Here is a 24,027-nt window from a genome sequence, read left to right as displayed (position 1 = left end):
TTGCTCGGATGCACAAAAGTTGATGTATCTTTGTTTGTGCTGTGACTACTAACTAGCACGCATGGATATCACAGGAAAGGTAACCGGGAAATGGAGTTTGGCCATCGGTATTCGGCGAATATATTTTGGCTATTGCTATACACAGTACAAGTAAGGAGCGAAGGCAGGGAGAGTAGGGAGATCTCAACGCATGTGATGATCCATCACGCTGCAAGCCACGAGAAGACGGGTTTTATCGTCCCATATGATATTATGCAGTTCCACTCACCTAGGTATTGATTTATTATACGTTATGCTTTTAGCGCTTTCATAAGATCGAGATCTATGCGAACTAGCTGGCCACTAACGAGAGTCTATGACAATAAGGGTGAATAGACGTGAGAAAGATTTTGGCAAGATTTATCAGACCACTTTTTGCCAGCCCGTGTTTGCACTCTGCAGTGCTTCCATACGACTGGCTCCTGGAATGAATGTCTCTTTGAGTTTTCTATACGTACAGTGAATAAAAGGAAGCCCAATTCCACATTGCTTTTTCCGTTCCTTCTTTCTTTCTTCTTCATTGCAAGAACAACGACATCTCAATATCACTTTGCAACTTCCAAATTTGTTGCAGGTGAACTCCAACAACAATCCATAACTACTATTCGATACGATACTCACTACCCGCTCCTTTACTCTAGGATTCTATCAAGGTAAGGGTCCAAATAACTCAACATGGCTCCACCTTCTGGCGAAGTCAAAGTTGAGAGCATTTCTCCATATGGAGTTGCTCGCACCACCATCGACGAAAAACCACTTTCCGATGAAGAAGTTAAGAAATTCGACGCTTACTTCCGTGCTTGTATGTATCTGTGCCTGGGCATGCTGTACCTTCGAGAAAATGCTTTACTCAAGGAACCACTCAAGAAAGAACACCTCAAAGCTCGACTTTTGGGACACTGGGGTTCCGATGCTGGCCAAGCTTTCACATATCTTCATATGAACCGACTTATCAAGAAGTATGACTTGAATACATTATTTGTCTCTGGTCCAGGCCATGGAGCTCCTGCTGTACTCTCAAACGCTTATCTGGAGGGTACTTACTCTGAAGTCTACCCTGATAAGGCAGAAGATGAGGAGGGTATGCGAAAGTTCTTCAAGCAGTTCTCTTTCCCCGGTGGAATTGGTAGTCATGCTACTCCAGAAACACCAGGTAGTATTCATGAGGGAGGAGAGCTTGGATACTCCATTTCACATGCCTTCGGTACCGTCTTTGATAACCCTGACTTGATCACCTTGACTATGGTTGGTGATGGTGAGGCAGAGACTGGTCCATTGGCCACAGCATGGCATTCAACCAAATTTCTCAACCCAATTACAGATGGAGCTGTTCTACCAGTCTTGCACCTTAATGGTTACAAGATCAACAATCCTACGATTCTTGCACGAATTAGTCATAAGGAGTTGGAGGCTCTATTCGTTGGTTATGGATGGACACCATACTTTGTCGAAGGAAGTGATCTCGAGAGTATGCATCAAGCTATGGCAGGAACCCTCGAACGTTGTGTGGTCGAAATCCGCAAGTACCAAAAGGAAGCACGTGAATCTGGCAAAGCAGTCCGACCACGCTGGCCCATGATTGTTCTTCGCAGTCCTAAAGGTTGGACTGGCCCAAGAAAGGTTGACGATAAGTTACTTGAAGGCTTTTGGCGTGCACATCAAATCCCACTTCCCAATGTTGCAAGTAACCCGGAACACTTGCAACTTTTGGAGTCTTGGATGCGCAGTTATAAACCCGAAGAGTTTTTCGATAAAGAGGGTAAATTACTTTCCGAATTGAAGGAATTGGCTCCTGTTGGCAATGCTCGTATGAGTGCCAACCCTGTCGGTAATGGTGGTATCCTTAGAAGACCGCTTGATATGCCCGACTTCCGCAAATACGCATTCGAAAATGTCGAAGCAGGCGTCAGCAAACTTCCCAGTATGGCCAACATGGCAAAGCTTCTACGTGATGTAGTTGCCAACAATATGCATACCTTCCGTCTCTTTGGACCTGATGAAACTGAATCGAATAAACTTGGTGAGGTTTACAAGGCTGGCAAAAAGGTTTGGATGGGCGAAAACTTCGAAGAAGATGCTGATGGTGGAAACCTTGCTACTGAAGGCCGTGTCATGGAGATGCTTAGTGAGCATACTGTTGAGGGTTGGCTAGAGGGATATATTTTGTCTGGTCGCCATGGTTTACTCAACAGCTACGAACCGTTCATTCATGTTATCGACTCCATGGTCAATCAACATTGCAAATGGATTGAGAAGTGCAACGAAGTCGAATGGCGTGTAAAGATGTCATCTCTCAATATCCTCTTGACGGCCACTGTTTGGAGACAGGTAAGCAATTGTTTTTTTTTTTTTTAATCTTTCGACTCTAAATCACATTCCTCATCTGGATCCTTGCTTCTCTCATGTATAATTTTCTGTCTTTTTCTGGTTCAGCAGTCTTTCAACACTCTTCTGCAATAGAAAGTTATTAACTCTTCGATATTATAGGACCACAATGGTTTCACCCATCAAGATCCCGGATTCCTCGACGTTGTCGCCAACAAGAGCCCTGAAGTTGTACGAATTTACCTCCCACCTGATGGAAATTGTCTTCTCTCCTGTATGGACCACTGCCTCCGCAGCACCAACTACGTCAATGTCGTCGTCGCCGACAAACAAGACCATCTTCAATACCTCAACATGGAAGATGCTCTCACTCATTGCGAGAAGGGTCTCGGAATATGGGACTGGGCTTCTAATGACCAAGGCTTCGAACCTGATGTTGTCATGGCCACTTGCGGAGATGTACCCACCCATGAATCTCTAGCTGCTACTGCACTTCTTCGAGAACTCATTCCAGATTTGAAGATCCGTTTTGTTAATGTGGTCGATCTTTTCAAATTGATCCATCATGGTGATCATCCTCACGGTATCACGGATAAAGAATGGGTATCGATTTTCACAGACAATAAGCCCATTATCTTCAATTTCCATTCCTATCCTTGGCTCGTTCACAGACTTACCTACAAGCGTCCTGGTCAAAGCAATCTCCATGTTCATGGATACAACGAAAAGGGTAATATTGATACGCCATTAGAATTGGCTATTAGGAATAAAACCGATCGATATAGTTTGGCGTTGCATGCGGTAGACAGGATTGAGAGATTGGGAAACACAGGATCGCATATTAGGGAAAAGCTTCTAAATATGCAGATTGAGGCTAGGAGAGAGGCGTTTGAGAATGGAATTGATCCAATTCATATTCGGGAGTGGAAGTGGCCCTTTCAGAACGGTGGTAAGGATGAGAAGATGTTGAAGTAAATGAGGAGACTGGCGGGGTGGAGGCTTTGGAGTAAACTGGGAGGAGGGGCGGGGGTTCTTTCAAGAATAAACAGATCTTGTGCGAAAATTCGGATAGGGGAGGGATCTTAGAAAGGTCTAAGGCGTTGGTTGAGTAGGGGGGGAAGGATTACAAAGATACTCATAATTAATTGTGGCAATCGTGCTTTGATAGTCGTGATGATGCCTTGAGGACACTATACTCTTCAAATTTTAAATAGAGGTGCATAGTAGGTAGGTAGATCGGAAGTTTCGTCTTCGTAACATCACCTCACAAGAATTTCTCAAAATACATGTTCAATTTCAATTTGATTCTGAACCGTACACTCACTCACTGTACATCCTCAAAACGAACCCCACATAATATCATACCCACCATCACCCGAATCCCTGCACAAAAACTCTCATCCCAGCTCAACTTAATATATGTGATTAAAAACCATCACGAAAGCCAACAAACACAACAAAATGTGACCATTTCGAGCTCCAACTCGATTATAACTCTCGGTCGTCTAGTTGGTTTATGACGTCAGACTGTAATTGTAACATTGTCTATCTGGATGTCGCGTGTTCGACTCACGCCTGAGAGAATTTGTTTTTTGGATTTTTTCTTTGGTTTTGGGGGAGAATGCAAGAGAGAGTGTATGGTTTTTTTGGGGGGGGGGACGGATGATGATGGATGGAGTGGGGTGGGGTGGAGTAGAGAGAAAGAAGCTTTTGTGGGTTGTGAAAATTATATCTATGCCGGTATACATACATACATCGAATGAGATTTTTGGTAATATATTATTTCTATCTATTTATCTCTAGTTCTTTTTGGAGATCACATGCTTTGATGGTGAAATAGGTCAGTAAGTAAGTGTAAGTAAAGTAGATGTTCTATCTATCCTGAGGTGAGCCTGGTGAGCGTCTATAAAGAATGTACTCAGATAAGTAAGAGTAATTTCTTCTCGATTTCCTCCTAATTTATATATTGGTATTAGCGGAGGCCGTAATGAATTATAAAGATTCTTGTTAATACTATTTCCCTTTCTGAAATTTCGATGTTTTTATATGGTGTACATGATAACTGATGTCGTCAAGAGGATACTAGGTATTGCATTTGTGTAATATTTTGAACGAGGAGTTGTGTGGGAAATCTCATTGGCATTAGAATCCACAACTCATGCGCATGTCAACTACCTAGATATGATAGGAAGCGAGGACTGACTGACCATGGTTGTGAAGATTATTTCTGTATCCTCGTATGTATGCATGAGCGTGATTATAATACAAGATTCTGGATTGGCAGATATTGTGGGAGAAGCAAAGGATCAAAATTGGCAGGAGCACAGCTGAGGAAATGAAGACAAGATGGTAGACTTTTTGACCAATGTACCCCTTGATACGTTCGTGCTGGAGAGTTCGAATCCGTTAGGTTCCACTTGACGAAATAATCTGCTCGGATCTGATCTGATTCTTGGGTTTCGATCATAAGTGCCTGCAAGCTTGCTATTCAAGTGTGGACGAAAACCATGCATTAATTTCTTCTAAAGCACTATGAAATACAATACATGTGGCAGAGGCCTGAACTACACCATCCCCGGATTCAGCACACCGAGATTTCATCGCGTTGATTTCTTAAAACTCGCCGGCTTAGCATTCTCGGAATAGAATCTTCCATACATATCCTTCACAACTCTCAGTTCCCAAGGCGTGATATTCGAGTCTACAAAATCCACACTGCCAGCCTTTCCCTTATATTTTACATATCTCTTCACACTGCGTCTGCATTCTAAACACGGCTGGCCATCAGGACGCGGATGATTATTGCAGCTCCCGCATTCTCTTTCGTTATCGTGAGGATTGGCAACATTGGCAAGACCAAAACGAACAGCGACATTCACTCCTTGGTATCCGATATCCAATGGCTCGTGTGTTCCGCGCTTACAGCATGATTGAATAATACCATTAGATTCCGCGCGGACAATGATGCTTCCCAGCAGGGCTTTGTGTAGCATTGTCGCTACCGGGTACACATAAGAATATCCGTTCGCGAAACCACCCACATGAACACGCTGTGTTTCGATGGCGAGTCTTTTGATTATATCGATATCCTGATTATTGAGTCGTCGGTGCATGAGTTCCTGGATATGGAAGGGTGCATGATCTCCGGAGATTCCCTGGAGATTCCTCGCCACCGAACAGCCGCTGAAAAATAAAGCCTGACGCTTCAGATAATCGTTTTTCAGTACGACCTCTCCATTCTGCGCCTCCTGATCTAGCGCTTGAACTAAATACTTTGCGCGTGTGCCGGGAATCTTATACGGAGGGCATTTTGTGGTGGCCAGTCCCCTTTCGAGACACTCCTCGCAAAATAGACGGTTGAGTTCAATGATTTTCACCGTGATAGGACATCTTTCGAGTCTTCCGAGTTCGCAGCGACGATGCACGAAGAGATTGTGTCGCTCTTTGCGCTCATTTGTGCAACCGTAATCGACTTGATATGTGAAACACATTATGGGTGTTGTTGAGGATGGTTGGGTCGCTTTTTGAGGATTTAAACAGCTTTGTGGGTTTGAACACAATTTTGCGAGGAAATAAGTTAACAGATAGTCATCAAGCAAGAACCAATGCGAGAGAAAGGAGTCATACTGTACATGAAATATAGTGTTGCATCTGCGCAGAGTCAGAACAAGTGAAGATGTAGTGTTGAAATGTGGTATGAATCATGGATCATCAGTGTTATACTTCCCTCTTAGTGATTCTTTAATCTGCCAATCTTTTCCGAGCAATTGCTGATGAATATTTCTCTTAGATATGAACAATAATTACGTACTAATGTCCTTTCGGCTAAATAATAACTCATTGAAGATCTGTTGGTATTTCGAAGTATTTCGAACAATACTATCTGAAGTATCTTATTAATGTTCCGAACTCAGATTGGCCCGTCAATGTCTCTACCTATTTTGAACATCATACCATCGAAGTCCTAGCGCATTTCGTATTATGAACTGTCAATGATCAAGTCAATCAGAGCGATTTCAAGGGCCAGATGCCTTTGTAGACACCGAGAATCAGCATTCACTTTGTAACCTGCACATACCTGTTGTGACCACTCTCTTTGGTGCTTTGGAGGTGCCAGACTGTCACTTGCACTTATAGTAATAAAATATGAGTTGTTTGTTGCACTAGATTTGAGATATGGTCATCTTTTAATAATAAATGTGCAACTCTGCTTGTGTATGAAAAGATGACCGCCGTGGAGGATGAATCATTCAAAATCGAAGAGAATTTCTCAAAAGCCACGAGCATAAAGCAAATTAAATTATATTGTTCTAGCTGACTAGCAGAAATAGAAAAACATAACGTGAAAACACCCACCCAAGCAGAAATATTTACACATCTCATAAACGCCACATCATGCTTCTGTGCCCCCCTTCTAATATGCGGTCTCATATTACGCCAGTAATGTCGAGGTTTCGATCTAAATAATCGTTGGTGCATCAACTTGCTAGTTATAATCATCTCTCGATCTCTCGTAACTTAACGATCGCTCCTCAGAATACTCATCGGGGTACGCATCGTTCATTCTTCTTCCACGAGATCTAGCTCGAGGAGCAATATTAAATCCATACATGGTGTCTCTAGTGACCATATAGATACCGAATGCGAAGAGAACAGCAAAGGCAAATGCAGCCCATTCGAGTCCTTCGAGCGTTTTCCCTTGTTCAATTTGTACGTTTGCAGAACATCCTACAGCTGTATCTCCAAGTACCGTATTGATTGCATTGACGGAGACAGTGAGCGTATATGCTGCACCGAGACTGGTAGCAACAGCCGCCCACAGAAATGGCATGGCTGCCATACCGACTTTGCCAACAGGTTTTCCCAGACCTGCAAGGAGCCATGCACCAGTATCAATGAGGAATCCTAAGAGAAATAAGGATAATGAGACCATAGGCATGAAAATAGATATGTCGTTTTGTAACTTCTGCCCCAACTGTACGATATTTGCATCGACATGAAGTGTTGCAGCAATTTCGTCTGGTGACTGATCATACTGCTTGCCTATGCATTGGAAACCGTTCGTGTTCTTGAACGTATCTCCGTTGCTTCCTTCCACCCCCACATAAGCACAAAGACCTAATAGCTTGTTAGCGAAAATTCGCAAAACCAGGAGAGATTTCTTCACGAACCCATGTAACCAAATCTCAATCCACCGATTTTAGATCCATCAGTGCCTACCTTGGCGATTTGCCCGATGAAGACGTTCTGCATCCCTGGCGTCGTTGTCGCAGATCCGGCAATCGACATAGCTAAACATCAGCACATTAGCTCAGGTATACGTATTGATACATCGGGCAGGAAGCAAGCAGGGTGTTTGGGCTTACCTGAGAACGTAAAAAATGGAATGGCTCCAATAATCCATACTGAAGCTCGAACAGTAATGTTCTTCGGGTCTGTGAGAGCTAAAGTCAATCTCCGTTTTACAAGGACATGTGAAAAACTTACTCATAGGTCTCCATGCTCCACGGCCGGACATCTTGAAGGTGTGAGATTAGATTAAAGCCACTAAGTAGTGGCGACGGTGCAAATGAGTGACTCTTTTTTTAAAAACACAAAAATGAATGACGAAAGGAAAATTTGTCAAATGAGAAATTCTGCACTGTTAGATTTCAACTTCAGCAGATAGATGACCTGGATTATGGCTTGAGGACTAGAAGACCATGCTCACTATATACGGCTGTTGGTAAACCATGGTATCCATTGCTCCACCTTTGGTCGGACTGGAATGTCCATGCTGTGCAATTGCTGTGCCTTCAATTGTTGACCATATTGACCGATAGATCACTGGATCTCTGTATACCTAAGAAACTTTTATGAATTCAAACAAGTACTGCAAGCCGCCAACTAACCCACCGGGCCAATTCTTCAGTGAAAAGAATTGTTAGTAGCGGACAACACATAATAACCGCGGCCTACAAACGGCAAGCGCTCAAGTGAACGCGGTCGTGATGTTAACGTTGTCGGTCGTTCATCAGACTGACATTAACCGATAACGTAATCAATCCAGTTCTCGAGTACTCGAGCAGCTGCTAACAGTGCGCAAAGTCATTATCGCACGCGCCCTTGCAATTTTGGATTTTTGGGTTATGTTCAAGGTCGATATGAGGCTCTTGTAAGTATCCAAACAAACTTCCCCTCCCTCTATCTTGGGTCCTCATCTTATCGTAAGGTCTACAGGTAGAAATGATTCTGTCCTCCATACAAATCTCTCGTCTTCTGGTCCGAAGTATGGACAGAATCTTGAAGATTCATTTTGGTAGCTTATTGGGTCTTTTCAGCCTTCTGCAACGAATTTTGTTTGTGGAAAAGCTCCCTCTGAGTTGAGATTCACTTCAAAGTTTTATTAGCATTGACATGCACCTATCTTCGTAGGAAACTGCGTTTGCATTTGCTTAGTTACCTGGTGTACGTTTGCTTGTTTACATTTGTTGGTTATGCTGTACAAGTGTGGCTACCAAATAGTGGCGTTCGACTCTGGTCTAACCCAAAGAGGCCAAGCGCACTTTCAAGGCTAAATGCTCAACATAATAAGGCTGAAGTGTCGGTCTTATTGTGAGTTAATGGGTCGGCGATAAGGTTATCGTAGGCAAGCTTCTAGCCTCTATGGCTCTAACTATTTGATCGTTGGTGTTTCAAACAATAAGAAAATTGAGATGGAAGGATTTGGAGCACAACGACCAATCTTGCACCCCAATTCTGACCATCCCAAGGATCAAGATTGTTGAGACTGAGCAGACTAAGCAGTAAGTCAGCTCGGTTTTCAGAATGAAGGGGGCCTAGAATTCTACACGAAAAGTGTGAAAATTTCGTTATGCATAGCCAGGTCGATTGCCTAGCGGCCGACTATAGTTCTTCAAAGGTCTTCTCTATCCATTGCTACGTATATTTGAAAGCTGGAATCTGCCAACTTTTTCCTCAAATCATCAAGCTCGAACGTCACATCTCTCTTAGAGCCAACGTCGAAGAAATGAGTATTCCAGTGTGAGCTCATATCTACCATGATGAACATGTGACAATCGAAATCACGCGGGAATACACCATGTGTATCGATCCCGCCTCTTTCGGCGACAGTGAACCATGCATGAATAGTTTTTTATTCTTTTAACATATCTCAATATCTTAAGATATTCAATTCATTAATCATCTATCCCCAACGATCAATACGACCCCGAATTTCAACAATTAAGTTACAGCTGCACCAGCGTAAGACCTAAGAACAGTTTACAATGCTATCGCTATCGATAATCTCATGCAAGCGGTGCAAATAGCATCAAAGTCATCGGTATGTTCTAACATATATGTAGCCGAGCAGTGGTTTGCAAAAAGAAATCCACTAACAGCTTGTGATAGGATAGTGTTTCTTTGCAACACTTTGCAACTCAATACCCACACCATACTTTCAACACGCTCGTTGGGCTTTCTTGTTTTCAAGTTTTCTGCAACATTGCTTGCAGGTCATCGAATTAAATCCATACAACCTATCGTTTACACACACATAAATTGCACTCGTTTCATCTCATTTCCTTTGTCAGTTTCTTTCTCAAATGCTTATCCCCACTGTGGTATAAGCTTTTTGGAGCCATGTACCAATCGATTTTCTACTTTAAAGCATGTTAATATCGCACGCAAGATCTCTCGCTCCCACATCTCGATGACATCCTACCCAAGGTCCTATTTTGTCTCCAAAAATTCACTCCTCCACGTTCGGGAGCCATGTATACTGAGACGAGTCATATCGCCTCTGTGGTCTTCTGAACTGGCAGCTAGTAGGTTGAGATGAAATAGGGCTTGGATTGTTTTCGTTATTCTTGGGTTGGTGTTGCAGAATTAGTTACGAGCTTTAGTAGAATGCTTTAAAGACAGACCTGGAGCATCTCGAACAGAGGCGATGATGGAACAGATGAAAATAGGGGTAGCATTATCCCCTTCACATTATTAGGCTGGATGGGGCGTTTAGAAATAAAAAGGTTGGGTCTTTACATGGAAGTTTTTTTTTTGGCGAGGGAAAAGGACATGAGCTCGGAGTACGGTTAATTTTGATGGCTAGACCGGAGACAAAAATGGACAGTTCTGGTTCTTGATGAATAGTTAAACTACAGGTGTTTCCATTTCATTTTTGTGAATTACCTTGCTGCAAATCTCTAATCCCAATCAAGTGATGATTCTAGGCATCAAAGTGCTACAGCCAAGTGGCTGCTTCATGAGCACTGAAAACTCTTCACTTTCACGACCTCCTAAGGCCCGATATCCCAGGAACATGATCCCGATATCTTACTTGTACGTACCCCTAAGATATCTCTCACTTGATTTATGATTTGCTCCATTGGCATTAATACCCAATTTCCTATGCGTATACATGTTCGGCTATCGTCCATCGGAAACAGATGCAATGAAGATGCATGTCAGTGTTCAGATTGATGCCCAAGGTATGCTCAAATCTTGCCTTGCAATCAGTACAAATCAATACCATGGGATATTTAGGGCGATGATTTGAAGCTAGAGAAGGAATTCGAGTTATCAAGGGCATACGTGAATACAATCAGAGATTATCCATATTCTGTGGTAGCTATATTGTGCATTGATAGTTCTTGAGCTGGTGAATTCTGAACTGAAAGCTCCCTCACAGGTCTAGAAACTCGAGTGTAATTCATCATCAATGATTCCATGAGCAATTTTTTCTGATGGCCATCTCAATCCTATCGTTTTGCTGATCTTTTTCTCATAATAACTAAATATCGCTCTACGACTAACATAGGTCGTTGCGTAATGGCGAACTTGTGCCCGAGACGATTACAAAAACCTCGCCACCACTACCTAAAAGAGAAACAGGGAAAGAAAGAGAGGAAAAATTCTTCTTTTCAGGTCAAATTTCTGGTCGCAGCTTCAAACTGAAGACTTCATATAGGCGTTAAATCCCAGCTAGACCATAAAGCACAAACCCGATTCTCCATAGCGGACCCCTAGGATTTCTTGATGCGAAAGAATACAGCAAAATATGGATCACCCCTTTTCTTTACCAAGCGACCGCAATTTTTACCATAACAATGCACCATTGGGCCTTGACAACCCCCTCATTTCGGATGAAGACTTTCAGTTGTGGGGAGACTTGGGTTGTTTGGACTTAGCGAATCCCTCCAACTCATTTGTAGGCTCTTCGTCGCCTGCTTGGGCTCCGCAATGGATGGCTGGAAATGAAAGATATCAAGAACTCTCTGCCCCATTGTCTTACAATTCTCATCCACCATTTTCGAGGGATCTCAACCAGGAAATGGGGCTTCCAAGTCTCTCACGATCGTTTCCACCCCCGCCTTCATCAAAACCAGTCGCTGAGGACGGAAACCATGGCTCTTTGGCGTGGATAAACACAGTACAAGACAACGGAACCCCGGTATCTACTGCGAGTAACTTGATCGAGATGTGCCCGGCATCAATTTCAGGAGGGTGGCCTAATCGCTACAATGCATCGGCTTATCAAAGGACTGCGGAGAATGCAATACAAAATAACAATACAGCGTCTTGGCAATCTCAAATACTGAACAGCACGGAATCTTCGCCATATCAACGAGAAGCTCCAAACTCAGCATCACGAAGCGATATTATCAGCACGCAATGGCAACCTCAAAGTCACAATTACGAAGCCCCCTCGTTTATAACATACACGCCCAAGCTGCCTTTAAATCCAACCTCACATACCTCTTCGCAGAAACCTACGACTTCAGCACACCTAACTCAGCCTCAAACTCCCAGTGTCTCAGACTCAACATACCAAGCCGAATCATACTGGAAGCCCCCAAATCATCCTCTCGAAACCATCACTCCATTCATAAACCCGACTCCCTTTGCCGCCACACTAACAACCACCTTTCACTTTTTCCATTCTCACTCCCTCTTATACAAATCGGGCGTCAAGCCTCAAGAATTACAAATGCATCTTGCCGCCGGCTCCTGCGGCGTGACTATACACGGGACTGTTTCCATTCCCGAAAATACCAGCTGTTACCAAAACGGCACACTCGGTCTCATAATTGCGCAAGAAATGCCTCTAACTCCTCGATTATATCTACCCATCCAGCGAAAAAAGATTTCCGAGTCCATGCGTCAGGTTGTGTCGGAGTTGCATAGAAAGGGAATTGTGCATGGCGATATCTATCTTTCGAATTTTCTGCTCTGCGCTTCTGGGAATTCGAAAGATCAAGCCAGTGTTAAACTTAGCAATTTCCACGATTCTCTATTTATCTCAGACTCTTCTTCTCAAACTTCAGTTGATCGTGAAAAAGAAGAACAATGGACACCAATCCTCAACGGCAGGATAGTTTCCCCAAATCGGGCAAATGAGTGGATGAAAGGAAGGGATAGGAAAGCGACCAAAGAAGACGATTTGTATGCGTTGGGGATTTGTATGTGGGAACTGTGGAGTGGGAAGAGGTATGACGAAACGTGTGGAATTTGGGAAGATGTGAGGAGGGGTGACCTAAAAGGAAGAGGGGTGGATATGAAGGGGGTTGGGGATAAGGAGGTTAGAGCATGGGTTAGGGCGTGGTTGAGAGGCGGGGGAGCAATTGTTTGATGACTTGAATGTGATTTAAGATTATAGTAGAAAACATACACAGGGCATCTTGTTGGAGCTGATTGCATTGTCTACCGTTTGAGGTCCTCTCCTTGATAACCTTGAAACAAAGTGAGGTGCAATATATATTTGCAAATTTATATTCACCATTCTTAGAAGATGCTGGAAGGATTCATTTCCAATTCGGAACCCAAGTTTGACGCATCGAACGACACATTTTTTTTTGTCACAAAGCTCTCTCATAAATCATGCGTTATCATCATCAAAATATTTATAGTTGAAGCAATTGTGTTTTTTGACTATCCCATCAACTGTCAGGAAAGAATTCTGAGAATTTCTAGCTATTATTGTTAAATTTTGAAGAGATTGACTAGTAGGATCGAGACGCACAACAAGTTCCACCTTGATAAAAGTTTTCATCCTTAGCTTAAATTGCAAACATATCGATTTGCTCGAAGATAATGACACATTCACTGGTCAGATTGTTCACCATGTGTCTCGAAACTCAACCGGTCGAATCTTGAGTGGAACCATCTCTTTGTCCTGAGATCTTCCTCCGCTATTAATTTAATCATTGGGTCCAAAAAATATTCTCAGGTAAAAATAGAGAATAAAATGGTAAAAATTCAATCTCTCCTAGGTAGCGCGTTCGGAGACTGGAACCAAACCAGACGAACTGAGTTATCAAACAAACAAGTCTTCGGACATTAAGCAGAGGTCCCGTTTGAGGGGATGTGAAAAACCCAGTGCGCTACCACTAAGCCATCTGATTATGTTTGTTGTTGGAGAAGAGAGTTTGTTTTGAATTATAATTAAATGATTTGCGCTGCTGTGTTTGATTATAGTAATATTTTGCGGTGGGAGCGAAAAGATGAGATAAGAACAACGTATGAGCTTCTCCGATTTCGAAGTCTCCCAAAAGCGGTCTGGGTGAGTGAATGAAGTTTCAGTTGATCATTCGAGTTTCAAAGATAAGTAGCAACCCTTTTCACTGAAATATTAGATTGTGAGTAAGAGAAGGTGCATTGTTGATAGATTCCAGGCAGATGCGTAAATAAATTTGAATACATGGTATGATATGGTAAGGGCCGAAGTCAAAAGAAAGAGAGAATAATATTCACACCACTGAAGGGAATGAATGGAATAGATTGGATCGCGGTTGAAAGTAGGGTTCTGATGTTACACAACCCATACGATATCGGCTATTGATAGGTATGCCGATCTATCCAGATTGAAGTAGTCCATCAATTGTGTGACTGAAAGGTCATCCATCTCATCACGGTGATTCTATTCCTTGCCACTGCCATGGCTTTGTGCCATTCACACTTGCAGTGCATGTAAATATAAAGCTATTGCCTGTGCCTCACAGCATTTACGGGGTAGACTTATGACTGCGCTTGCTAGTAGATTTGAAGTTTTCGTCAAGTAGCTGCTGTTTTGAATTGCACGCATCCTCTCATGGAGGAAGCATGAAACAAATGAAGAGGGGTAAGAAAACAGCTGAGGGGACACGTCCAATCGATGTATCAATCGCAAGGCCCTCGAAGGTTCACAATTTGATCTCGTGGTAGAAGCACGTCAATAGGCGTACGCAATTCAGGGAAGCAGAAAACGGCATTATCAAATATTGTCAAAAAGAATGCAATGTAACCCAAAGATTCACGAGAGCCGCCTCGGAAGAAAGAATCAACAAGGAGCAATACGCGGAAATTATTGAAGCGAAATAGAAGCGAACACCTCGGCATGTACATGTACGATTGGAAATAAATCACACATTCAGATCAATAGATACCCACGCTGCAACGGCCTTGGAAAGTTCCACTTGTCACTTTGGTAAAACATCAGCCGATGATATCCTATGAATATTCAACATCAGATGTATCATTCATTGAAGATTGAAAGGAGCCTTGCTTCCGGTTAATATGGCGGAGGAATTTAAGTGCTTATCAACAGGACGGGCCGCAGATAGTCTCTTGGTACTGTGCATGGTCTAGGGCACAGTATGGCATCAAAAATCAAGTTTCCCTAACTCGTCGATGTCTGCCTATAGTGTCGTAGCATTTGAATGAAACGGAAAGGATGTGATCGTGAATGTCGGGACGAGGTACGAGAGGGTGTGGTGAAATATGGTGAAGCGTGAAGCGTGGTGAAGCGTGCGTGGGGAAGTGTGGGACTGCTGTGGGTGGTTCGTGCCAAGCGAACGGGAGTCACCATCAATTTAACATGCATGTGATCAGCATCTCCTTCCAACAACATCAACAACAACAACAAGGATTTAGATTGTCTGAACTCCCTTATTGGTGATTCTATCGATATCGGCTTATCGAGGGGCTGGACATTTTCCACCTTCCTAACTGCCACCTCTGCGTCTTTGCCTTTTACCATACTTGTTCGTTTTGTCGTGATATTCTCATTCCACTTACACCTACTTAGCAAAGCATGACTGATATCCTCTACCCAGGCTTTGCATATTTTGTATCTGCCAGGGCATCATCATTATCGAGTGCTTCTTCTTGCATATCGTTTTGTTGTGCCATGGGATACATAATCATTGTTCAGATGAGTTTGGAGAGAGTTGCTACAACGGCGATCGCCTAGATCTTTTCCCCCAAAATGTTCTTTGATACGATTGGCAGATCTGCTTTACTTGCTCATGTTCTTCCGTATCCCGCGTCCAATTAAATTGTTCATCTAGGCGCAGTAAACTGCCGGTCAAGTGAAAACGGCTCTTCGAGCCCTACTCATTGCCTCCTTCTAGGCCATCCTGATAGGCTTTTTATCTTTTCATGCATTCAGTATACTGGGGCCGTCCACACCCAATAATTCTTTAGTGAAGTAGTGCGCGCTTATGGCTATTTTATCCGCGTCCAATGAGAGGCTCATAAACTTTGGGAACGACCCGACAGTTTGGTTGAGTCCACTGATTAGGCTGTATGTCGTGGTGTCATCCCGCTGATCCTCGTAACAATACCTGCGACTTTTTTTGTTTTTTCGCATCAAAAGCCCCCAACGCTCAGGTATACCTAGATCAATACATACATGGTTTAATTGAAAATCTTCCGCATCTTCTTTCCAATGGATCTGATATATCATATATAGGTTGGCATGGTAGCACAGACCCAGTTCTATATTCTACGTCTTTCTTTAGTATCTCGATAAATCCGATATGTGAAATCGCAATCGGCAGGCACAAGAGTGAAATGCTGTGTTGGCTCATCTTCATTAATCTGGTGCTGATAGTCTCATCGATGTCGTCTCCCGGAGAATTCGTCAATCCGAGTGCAGAGGCGACTCAAAATCCGGTCTGGGTGACTGGAACTCAGCAAATCTTATCGTGGGAAACGAATCTTAGAAACTACACAATCGCACTATGGAATCAAAACTCGGATAGAAGCGGATACTCTAAGGGTCCAGCCCTCTTGGGTAAGATGATTGTTTCCATGTTGCTGTAATCATTGTCACTTACTAATGCTAATATCACAGAATCCTATGATGGAAATACGTCACTAAACTGGACAGTTCAGACATACGCCTTTTCATTATCTGTATCTCCTGTATTTTATCTACTACTTGTAAGCATGCCAAATTAATCTACTTACTTCCAAGACATTAGATCGCTGTCGTTATCATTTGTGCATTGTATCACGGGCATATTTGTGAAGGCGGGCCATGAAAAGCTTCATGCGAACATGTTGGACGGGTATAAAGAAAAATCTTGTTTTTGTACACGTTCATGTTTCTACCATTTCGTCATTACCACACATCTCTTCACTCGTTTCAGTATGTTAAGTGAAAAAATGCGCGAAAGCATGAAGTAACATCATTTACTCCATGAGGTTTTCGGATTTAACATTCCTGGTCGAATAAACTCACGTTGGGCATACTGACAAATTGGCAGGAACCCGGGACTCTCAACGATAACGGAAACACCACTATACCAACCAGCCAATCTATCGTCTCGCATACTTTCAACATAACCTCCACGATACCGAGTGCAGAAGGAGACAAGAAAGATCACAAGCTGGGACTTATCCTCGCCTTATCCCTGACCATCCCATTCGTTCTTATATGCACCGCATTAGCCATCTACCTCATTCGCTCGAGACGACGACGCCGGCGTGCCCTTGAAAATCCACCGCACTATCAATACCCCTATCATGTTGGATTTCGACACCGGCCGAATCGATTCTTTGCCACAAGCAGCTCCCCTACTGCATTTACCTTTCCAGATCAAGAAGACTCTCAGGATCGGAGGCGGAAAGGTCGCAAAAGCAGTAATAACAGCAATAACGGCATTTACTTTCCGCCTCCTCCGACCACTCCAAAGTCGCCTCTGTCATTCGCATCTAGTCTCAAAAGCCTGCGTGGCCTCAAGGGGAATACGATGAGTCCAGGTCAAAACACAATTAATAGTTATCGCTTTAGCCCAACATATCCCCCAAGTCATCCTCGAGGCCCTGGCGAATACCATCAAACTAATCCACACATCTCACCTACATATTACCCTCTGCAAAGGATTCCGTCACTTACCTCTACAGAAGCTGGGAATCCACACATTCAACAATTACAAGAAGCGCAAGAAGAGCTTGCTATCGAGCGTCAAAAACAAGGGCCACGAATGGGTTACCAGTCTCCAGAGATAAGTCCATACGACGAACCTCGAGTCGGACAAGACCACGCTGATCAGAAATGGGTTATTAAACCCTATGTGCCACCGGAAATGCCAGCGTCTGTCAAGAAGAGATATATTGAAGAGCAGGCCGAAGATAGAATTGCGAGAAGAAAATACGATTATGATCAGCCGGATGAACTGTGGTAGGGAATAATGAATGGTGTTTGGACTCAAAGGCGATGTGAGCTGTGGCACAATTTCGCTTAAAGTTTGTCATCCCGTCTTCATGGCAATTTTCACTTCTTTTGTATATAATTTAATTCGCGACGGAGAATTTTTTGGACATTGGAATACCTGTAGAGACTATATGGAGGGCGTCTTTAGGGACGCCTAATCAGAGGAGATACCCAAACATGCAACGGCTAATCACGAAGCCATTATTTCATAACCTATCATATAATTCAAGAAGAAACAAGTTCAATTCATCTTTTTTCCAGCAAGCTCAGCCAACGAGAAACTAATTCTTGCAAAAGTTATCGAATGTCCGATCAATACTACTCCAAAATCACGTCGCGTCCAAACCCCCTGTATCTTTTGGAGCCATTTTGCATTCCCTGCGAGCCTGCATACGTGGATTGAGGCACAGCAATGTGATAGATAATACGACCCCACCAACCATCCATACCCCTCACTATTGAACTACTGCGACACAAAAGCAATTTAGCCGGATGTTATCATCGTACGATATTGATTCTTTAGACTCAGAAAACCGGGCACGCACTGGTTTCCATACATGGGGTTTGAATACTGATTTAATTCGGCAATTGGTTGAAATAACAACGGCGTTAGAAGTACCAATCGATTTGGGATCTGAAAGTTACCCAAACAATACTCAATTTATGTACTCGTAATGCTTCGAATCTTACTGCTGGACTTGTGAAGAAATTGTTTCGGCTTCTGAGTTCGCTTATCGGGTCTATCCAAACCTAAACTCTTGGCTTAGAACACCCTAAATAATAACTTGGCGTATGTCAAGTCTTCTGAGCAAACAAAATCAATTCTTATATCATGGCTCATTCACTCATAACAGTAGAGACAGTAATTGATTCAAATCGTACTACTATTCCGCCACGGGAATACATGAGATGAATTGCAGCTATTACGCCTTAGGAAGGGGCAGTGGTTGTGATATGGGTCCAGCACCTGATCTCTTCGCAATAATATACTGCTGCATTTCTGGATCGCACCTTGGGTTGTCTGGTTGGAATAAATCAATTGTTTCGCTCACGATCTCCAGGCCCATAGATCGGAAAAAGTTCCTTTGGCCCTCTGCGCTCATCAAAAATGTTGGCAACGGTTCTCCCATAAAGGGGACATTGTAGTCCTCAACGTAGGTCCTAGTCACATCATACGCGGACTCTTCTTTGACATGGTGATCAGCTGGTGATTGTCCAAAAACGATAATCCCCCCAGGCTGAAGCGCTCTGGCATATTTATATACTGCGGCATGAACGGCAGCGTACGACATCTGGAGATGGGCAAAGATCATGAAGATCCCCGAAAAATTTCCCTCCTCAACTTCGTACTCAGCCATGTTGGCTACAGAGAAGCTTCCCTTAACTCTACTTTGAGCAAGCTGCACCATTTTAGGAGATATGTCGAAGCCGACAACATCTAGACCGGCTTGAGATAACATTTGTGAAACTGGAATTCCGGTTCCACAACCGACATCAAGAACCCTGGATCCAGAAGGGAGCATAGAGTTAGCCTTCGTAACACAAGCGATTTTGAATTTGTTGTTTTGATAGGCCTTTTCGTAATCGATATTGATGCCCTCGAAAGTTTCGAGTCCCGCCATAGAGCCTGCATCTATAGTCGCCATAGCTGGGATGGAGTAGAAGACAGTACTCTGAGTCTTATGGGTAAATTGATGGATGAGAAATCTAACTGCTTTTCGTCTATCGAGTGGATATTCCGGTTGTGGTGTATCTAACTGTCGATGTCATTATTGAGTCTGGGGTATATATATATTAAATCTTATCAGGGAATTGAGATAGGGACATGGATCACCCTACAGTTTTGCTTATGCTCAAGGTAATTTTGCTGCAGCAGGAAAAATTCCAAATGTGTGTATTAGCGTCCTGTCACACAAATCTACATGTGATAATCGCTTACCGAGCAAGCAAGCCAGTGAGGCGATCATCAAGGGAGTTTAGACAGAGGCATTCAGAGGATTGAAACCCCACACATATGCAGAGCATCAATGAATTCTTCAAGCAGGTAAGCCGCATCTTGATGTAATGTATTTCAAATGATTGGTTGAAGAACAGACAACAAACACTGCATTTCCAAATTCACAAGATAGGAAGTTAGTTCTACCGTGATATCTCGGTTCCGAATCTAGCAAATAATTGGCCCTGTACTCTTCGTCGAGTTGAATTTTAGGATGATGTGTAAGAATGCAATGACAGTCCAGAATGGAAATGATCACCTCAAATATTGCAGATTGCTTTAGTTCGAGATTGCTGTGACAGATCCAACACTCTTTATCTCTATTTCTAGCGGCTGTTGCGCCTGCAGAGCCTCATATTGCACCAGGCTCTTATCGCAATGATTTTTGAATCGCATATTAAGTATGTGTGCTTTTCATTTTCGGATTATCTTATCTTGCTCCCCAATAGCTACATAAAAGTACAATAACGCCCGTTGCACTTGATTTCACCGTTGGGTCCTCGATAGTTGAGAATGACCATGACCTACACGATGAGCAAAGAAAATGGCACTAGCTTCGCAACCCGCGAGCTCATTACCTTAGAATCTCCCATCACGAAATCTAACGGCCAAGACTTGGAGAAATATAGAACTGATGATATCCCTGGACAGGTTGCGGAGAAATGGCGAGGTACTCAATCAGACAAGCATGATATGGATGTCCTAGGGAAGAAGCAGGAACTGCGCGTAATATATCATTTATTAAATGGCGCTCAAATACATTGTTAACTTTTGCCATAGCGAAACTTCAAATTCATCAACATGTTGGGGTTATCAAGTACCGCTATAGCAAGTTGGGAAATACTACTTCCGTAAGAAACCGGATAACTCCATCTCATACATGAATGAGAATAGTGATTTCTAATTATAGTCTAGACTATTCGCTTACTCTCTGGAAGATGGAGGAACTGCCGATATGTTCTGGGGCTTCATTGTTGGGACATTTGGTATGAGTCTGGTATACGCCAGTATCGCCGAGATGGCTTCCATGTGAGTAGGATATCCCGCACGCTTTTAAGGCTCATGTATTGATGGTTAGATCGCCTACTGCCGGAGGCCAATATCACTGGGTATCAGAATTTGCGCCACCCAAGATTCAAAAGTTTCTCAGCTATCTCGTCGGTAAGACATTTTTAGTTGTCAAAATAGGCATATCAAAAACTAAACATATCTAGGCTGGCTTTCCGCTGTTGGATGGCAACTTTACTTGGCCGGGGTTTGCTTCATGGTCGCCCTCATTATCGTAAGCACAATCGGTCTCTGCACACTAATCGTTCTTAAATTTCTGCATCGCAATTCATCTTTTGTTTTCTCACTTACATAAAGATTTACTATTTATGTCTACGCGGGAGCTCTTCGTAATGAGCAATTGCTGACTACCTGGTATTGTAGCAAGGTCTCATCGCTTTGAATGTCGAGGATTATGTAGGGCAAAGTTACCATGGCACTTTGCTCACTATTGCTGTGCTTGCATTTTCCGTCATCTTCAACACTTCGGCATCTTCGCATTTGCCTATGATTGAAAGTGTGATGTTAGCCCTGCACGTATTCGGCATGTTAGCTATTACCATTCCTCTTTGGGTTTTAACCCCTAATCTCAGTCACGCCTCGGATGTTTTACTCACTTTCACAAATGAAGGCGGTTGGCCAAGTAAAGGATTATCAGCTATGATTGGCTTGACGGTACCTTTCGGGGCTTTGGTTGGTTTTGATTGCTCTATTCACATGTGTAAGAAACCCAGGTCCCTCTGTTACACTGATCACTGGCCAGTTAGCACTTAGCAATGGTCGCAGCCACCGATCAATATGCTGACATGTGAGTCTTGTAGCTGAAGAAATCCAAGATGCATCTATCGCAATTCCTAGAGCTATTATGTGGTCCATCGCACCAAATGCTGCCATGACATTTTTCATGATCCTCACCTTGATCTTTTGTATCGGGGACGTAGAAGGTATTCTTAACAGTAAAACTGGAGAGCCCTTCATCCAGTTATTCTATAACTCCACTCAAAGTTACACTGCGACCAATATTATGGTTACACTTTTGATCATCTTGCTTTTATCTTGCTGCGTCAGCGAGGTAGCTACCACATCCAGACAAATTTGGTCTTTTTCTAGAGATCAGGGCCTTCCTGCTTCCGGCTGGTTATCTAAGGTAATACTTCTCTCGTCATTTTTGTGCGTATTTCGTTCTAAACTATGAGATAGATTTCACCCGGTTTGAATATTCCTCTTCGAGCAGTATGCGTATCGATCTTTGTGAGCTGTTTGTTATCACTCATCAACCTAGGTTCGGCATTTGCACTCAATGCTATCAATTCTCTTGGTGTTGTTTCCATTCTCTCATCTTACTATATCACCATCAGCTGTCTAATTTGGAGGCGCACTCAAGGACCTTTACCTAACCGGAGATGGTCTCTTGGAAAATATGGGATGGCTATTAACATCGGAGCGCTGATGTTCCTAACACCATTTTGGTTCTTTGCTTTCTGGCCACTGACTCTTCCAGTGACGCTCGAGAACATGAATTGGTCTTCAGTTATGTTTGTTGGTGCTTTTAGCGTCTCTCTTATTTACTATTACTTTAAAGCACGACATGTATACAAGGGCCCTATGATACTCGTCAAGAGGAATGAGTAAATAGTTTAGTATTTCCAAAGATGATATGAGTAGTGTAGGCTAGTATGGAGTGTTCAATAGTCTGGATTGTAATTCAACACTGAAGATTATCAAGTCTCCAAACCAATTAGAACATTCGAATCATTGAGATATTGAATTTGATTGAAACATTGAAACATTTTTAGATTTTTAATTGCTTTTGGATATTCAAAACCTTATATCGTTGGACTACAGTCTGGACTATTGAATACCTTAGGCTAGTAGTATAATAATTGACATTAAAGACTTAACTTATATCTTTCTAGTAATATCCAATATTCAATTCAAAACTAAAGAATTTTAATAATATGAATTTCAATAAAATACATTGGAATATGTGATGTAGTATATATATATATATCGCCATAATGGGGCGCATACAGAATACGTTATATACTATTCTAATGTCTGTGTCTGTTACAACAATCCGATAATTCCGACAAGTGCTTGGGCAAGAATTGGATATATAAGTCCCACGGTTTCAGCAGTTCCTTATTGGTCCTCGTCCATAGTGACGCTTGTTTACAACAGCACTCAGCGGCTCTGCAAACCAAAGCAACACTGCAATAAGGAAAGGCACTTGGGTCCTATTGCTCTGGGTTTCGGCAGTTGCCTTTCAGTCCCTCGATTGCAATGGGGCTTGATTATAAGAACCCTCCTCAACGGCCGAAAACTCCATAATTGTTCCGAAAGGCATGACGGGTACTTTAACAGAAATCAAACGCTTAACCAGTATGACTCCAGCGTGCTTGTGCTTCAAATAATACAAGTGCGGTGCTTATTTGCTTTTAAAGCCCTACTGATTATAGCGTTTTAGTAATATGTTACTTGGGGACTTCTTGGGGCTGCCATCGTTGAAGAACAAAGATTGAAGCGCCATGAACCGGTACCATGATTGATCTGTGTAAATTGAATGTCAGAGTTCCACTTCTGATTCCCATGGTTCACTTCTTCTGGGTTATCATTGTGGGATCATTGGAATTTTCGTCAGACTTATGCATAATAAATGCTGGCAAAATAAATTCTTTGAAGCCTACACTAGAGAGAATCATTCATGGGAGCTACACAAGTATGGAAAATATAATCTCTCACTTTTTGGCACTTTCGTCACAGTTGGCAGGTGTTTAAGAATGGATGCTGTTTGTAAATGAACCTATCGCCGTGTGGCCTCAAAAATTTGATCCCAAATGATCTGGTACGAGAGCCTAAATACGCCGCATGCCCTTAACGGCGACTGTGTGAACGGAGTGAATAACTTCAATTCAATTGCAACTGTAATATAGCAACTTTAATAAAGCCCTAGGCGAATGCGAAAGAGACTAGCTCTTTCTGTAAGCCTTTATAAGGCTTACTACTTTCAATACGTAGCTAGCTCTTTAGACAGAATACAATTAGACATACAGGACCTACGATATTCGTGGGTGCTACGTTTTCCGTGTCCTTCTCGTACCAACAGCGACCTTGCTGTCAAAGTTGAAGAAAATTGTGGACTCAATGTTCTTCGTCGATCCAG

The 24,027-nt window shown here is 42.8% G+C and overlaps 7 protein-coding genes across 7 annotated transcripts; 4 read left to right on the top strand and 3 right to left on the bottom strand.

The window, feature by feature from the left end:
* Nucleotides 1–565: 565 nt before the first annotated feature.
* On the top strand, nt 566–3,663 carry BCIN_05g03230 (hypothetical protein). The gene is made up of 2 exons (XM_001559899.2): nt 566–2,367; nt 2,527–3,663. Exons 1-2 carry the CDS (start codon nt 715–717, stop codon nt 3,337–3,339), a joined length of 2,466 nt encoding a protein of 821 aa, XP_001559949.1. The 5' UTR covers nt 566–714; the 3' UTR covers nt 3,340–3,663.
* Nucleotides 3,664–4,857: 1,194 nt separating this feature from the next.
* BCIN_05g03220 (hypothetical protein) lies at nt 4,858–5,968 on the bottom strand. Its single transcript, XM_001559900.2, has one exon. The coding sequence runs from the start codon at nt 5,853–5,855 to the stop codon at nt 4,962–4,964; it is 894 nt and encodes a 297-aa protein (XP_001559950.1). The 5' UTR covers nt 5,856–5,968; the 3' UTR covers nt 4,858–4,961.
* A 739-nt stretch (nt 5,969–6,707) lies between these two features.
* Nucleotides 6,708–8,256, bottom strand: BCIN_05g03210 (hypothetical protein). Its single transcript, XM_001559901.2, has 4 exons — nt 7,852–8,256; nt 7,731–7,799; nt 7,536–7,655; nt 6,708–7,482 (listed from the first exon to the last, which is right to left on the bottom strand). The coding sequence occupies exons 1-4, from the start codon at nt 7,880–7,882 to the stop codon at nt 6,851–6,853; spliced, it is 852 nt and encodes a 283-aa protein (XP_001559951.1). The 5' UTR covers nt 7,883–8,256; the 3' UTR covers nt 6,708–6,850.
* Nucleotides 8,257–11,267: 3,011 nt separating this feature from the next.
* BCIN_05g03200 (hypothetical protein) lies at nt 11,268–13,020 on the top strand. Its single transcript, XM_001559902.2, has one exon. It carries the CDS (start codon nt 11,402–11,404, stop codon nt 12,971–12,973), a length of 1,572 nt encoding a protein of 523 aa, XP_001559952.1. The 5' UTR covers nt 11,268–11,401; the 3' UTR covers nt 12,974–13,020.
* Nucleotides 13,021–15,989: 2,969 nt separating this feature from the next.
* On the top strand, nt 15,990–18,081 carry BCIN_05g03190 (hypothetical protein). The gene is made up of 3 exons (XM_024692948.1): nt 15,990–16,396; nt 16,457–16,545; nt 16,872–18,081. The coding sequence occupies exons 1-3, from the start codon at nt 16,174–16,176 to the stop codon at nt 17,790–17,792; spliced, it is 1,233 nt and encodes a 410-aa protein (XP_024548730.1). The 5' UTR covers nt 15,990–16,173; the 3' UTR covers nt 17,793–18,081.
* Nucleotides 18,082–18,654: 573 nt separating this feature from the next.
* Nucleotides 18,655–19,627, bottom strand: BCIN_05g03180 (hypothetical protein). Its single transcript, XM_024692947.1, has one exon. The coding sequence runs from the start codon at nt 19,465–19,467 to the stop codon at nt 18,745–18,747; it is 723 nt and encodes a 240-aa protein (XP_024548729.1). The 5' UTR covers nt 19,468–19,627; the 3' UTR covers nt 18,655–18,744.
* Nucleotides 19,628–20,239: 612 nt separating this feature from the next.
* BCIN_05g03170 (hypothetical protein) lies at nt 20,240–22,572 on the top strand. The gene is made up of 8 exons (XM_024692946.1): nt 20,240–20,543; nt 20,598–20,668; nt 20,733–20,846; nt 20,896–20,978; nt 21,032–21,099; nt 21,249–21,585; nt 21,686–22,011; nt 22,065–22,572. Exons 1-8 carry the CDS (start codon nt 20,331–20,333, stop codon nt 22,494–22,496), a joined length of 1,644 nt encoding a protein of 547 aa, XP_024548728.1. The 5' UTR covers nt 20,240–20,330; the 3' UTR covers nt 22,497–22,572.
* The last annotated feature ends 1,455 nt before the right edge of the window (nt 22,573–24,027 follow it).

The sequence above is a fragment of the Botrytis cinerea genome, chromosome 5 (assembly GCF_000143535.2).
Source record: "Botrytis cinerea B05.10 chromosome 5, complete sequence".
NCBI classification, from domain to species: Eukaryota; Fungi; Ascomycota; class Leotiomycetes; order Helotiales; family Sclerotiniaceae; genus Botrytis; species Botrytis cinerea.
This window is presented reverse-complemented; position numbering and strand designations above follow the sequence as displayed.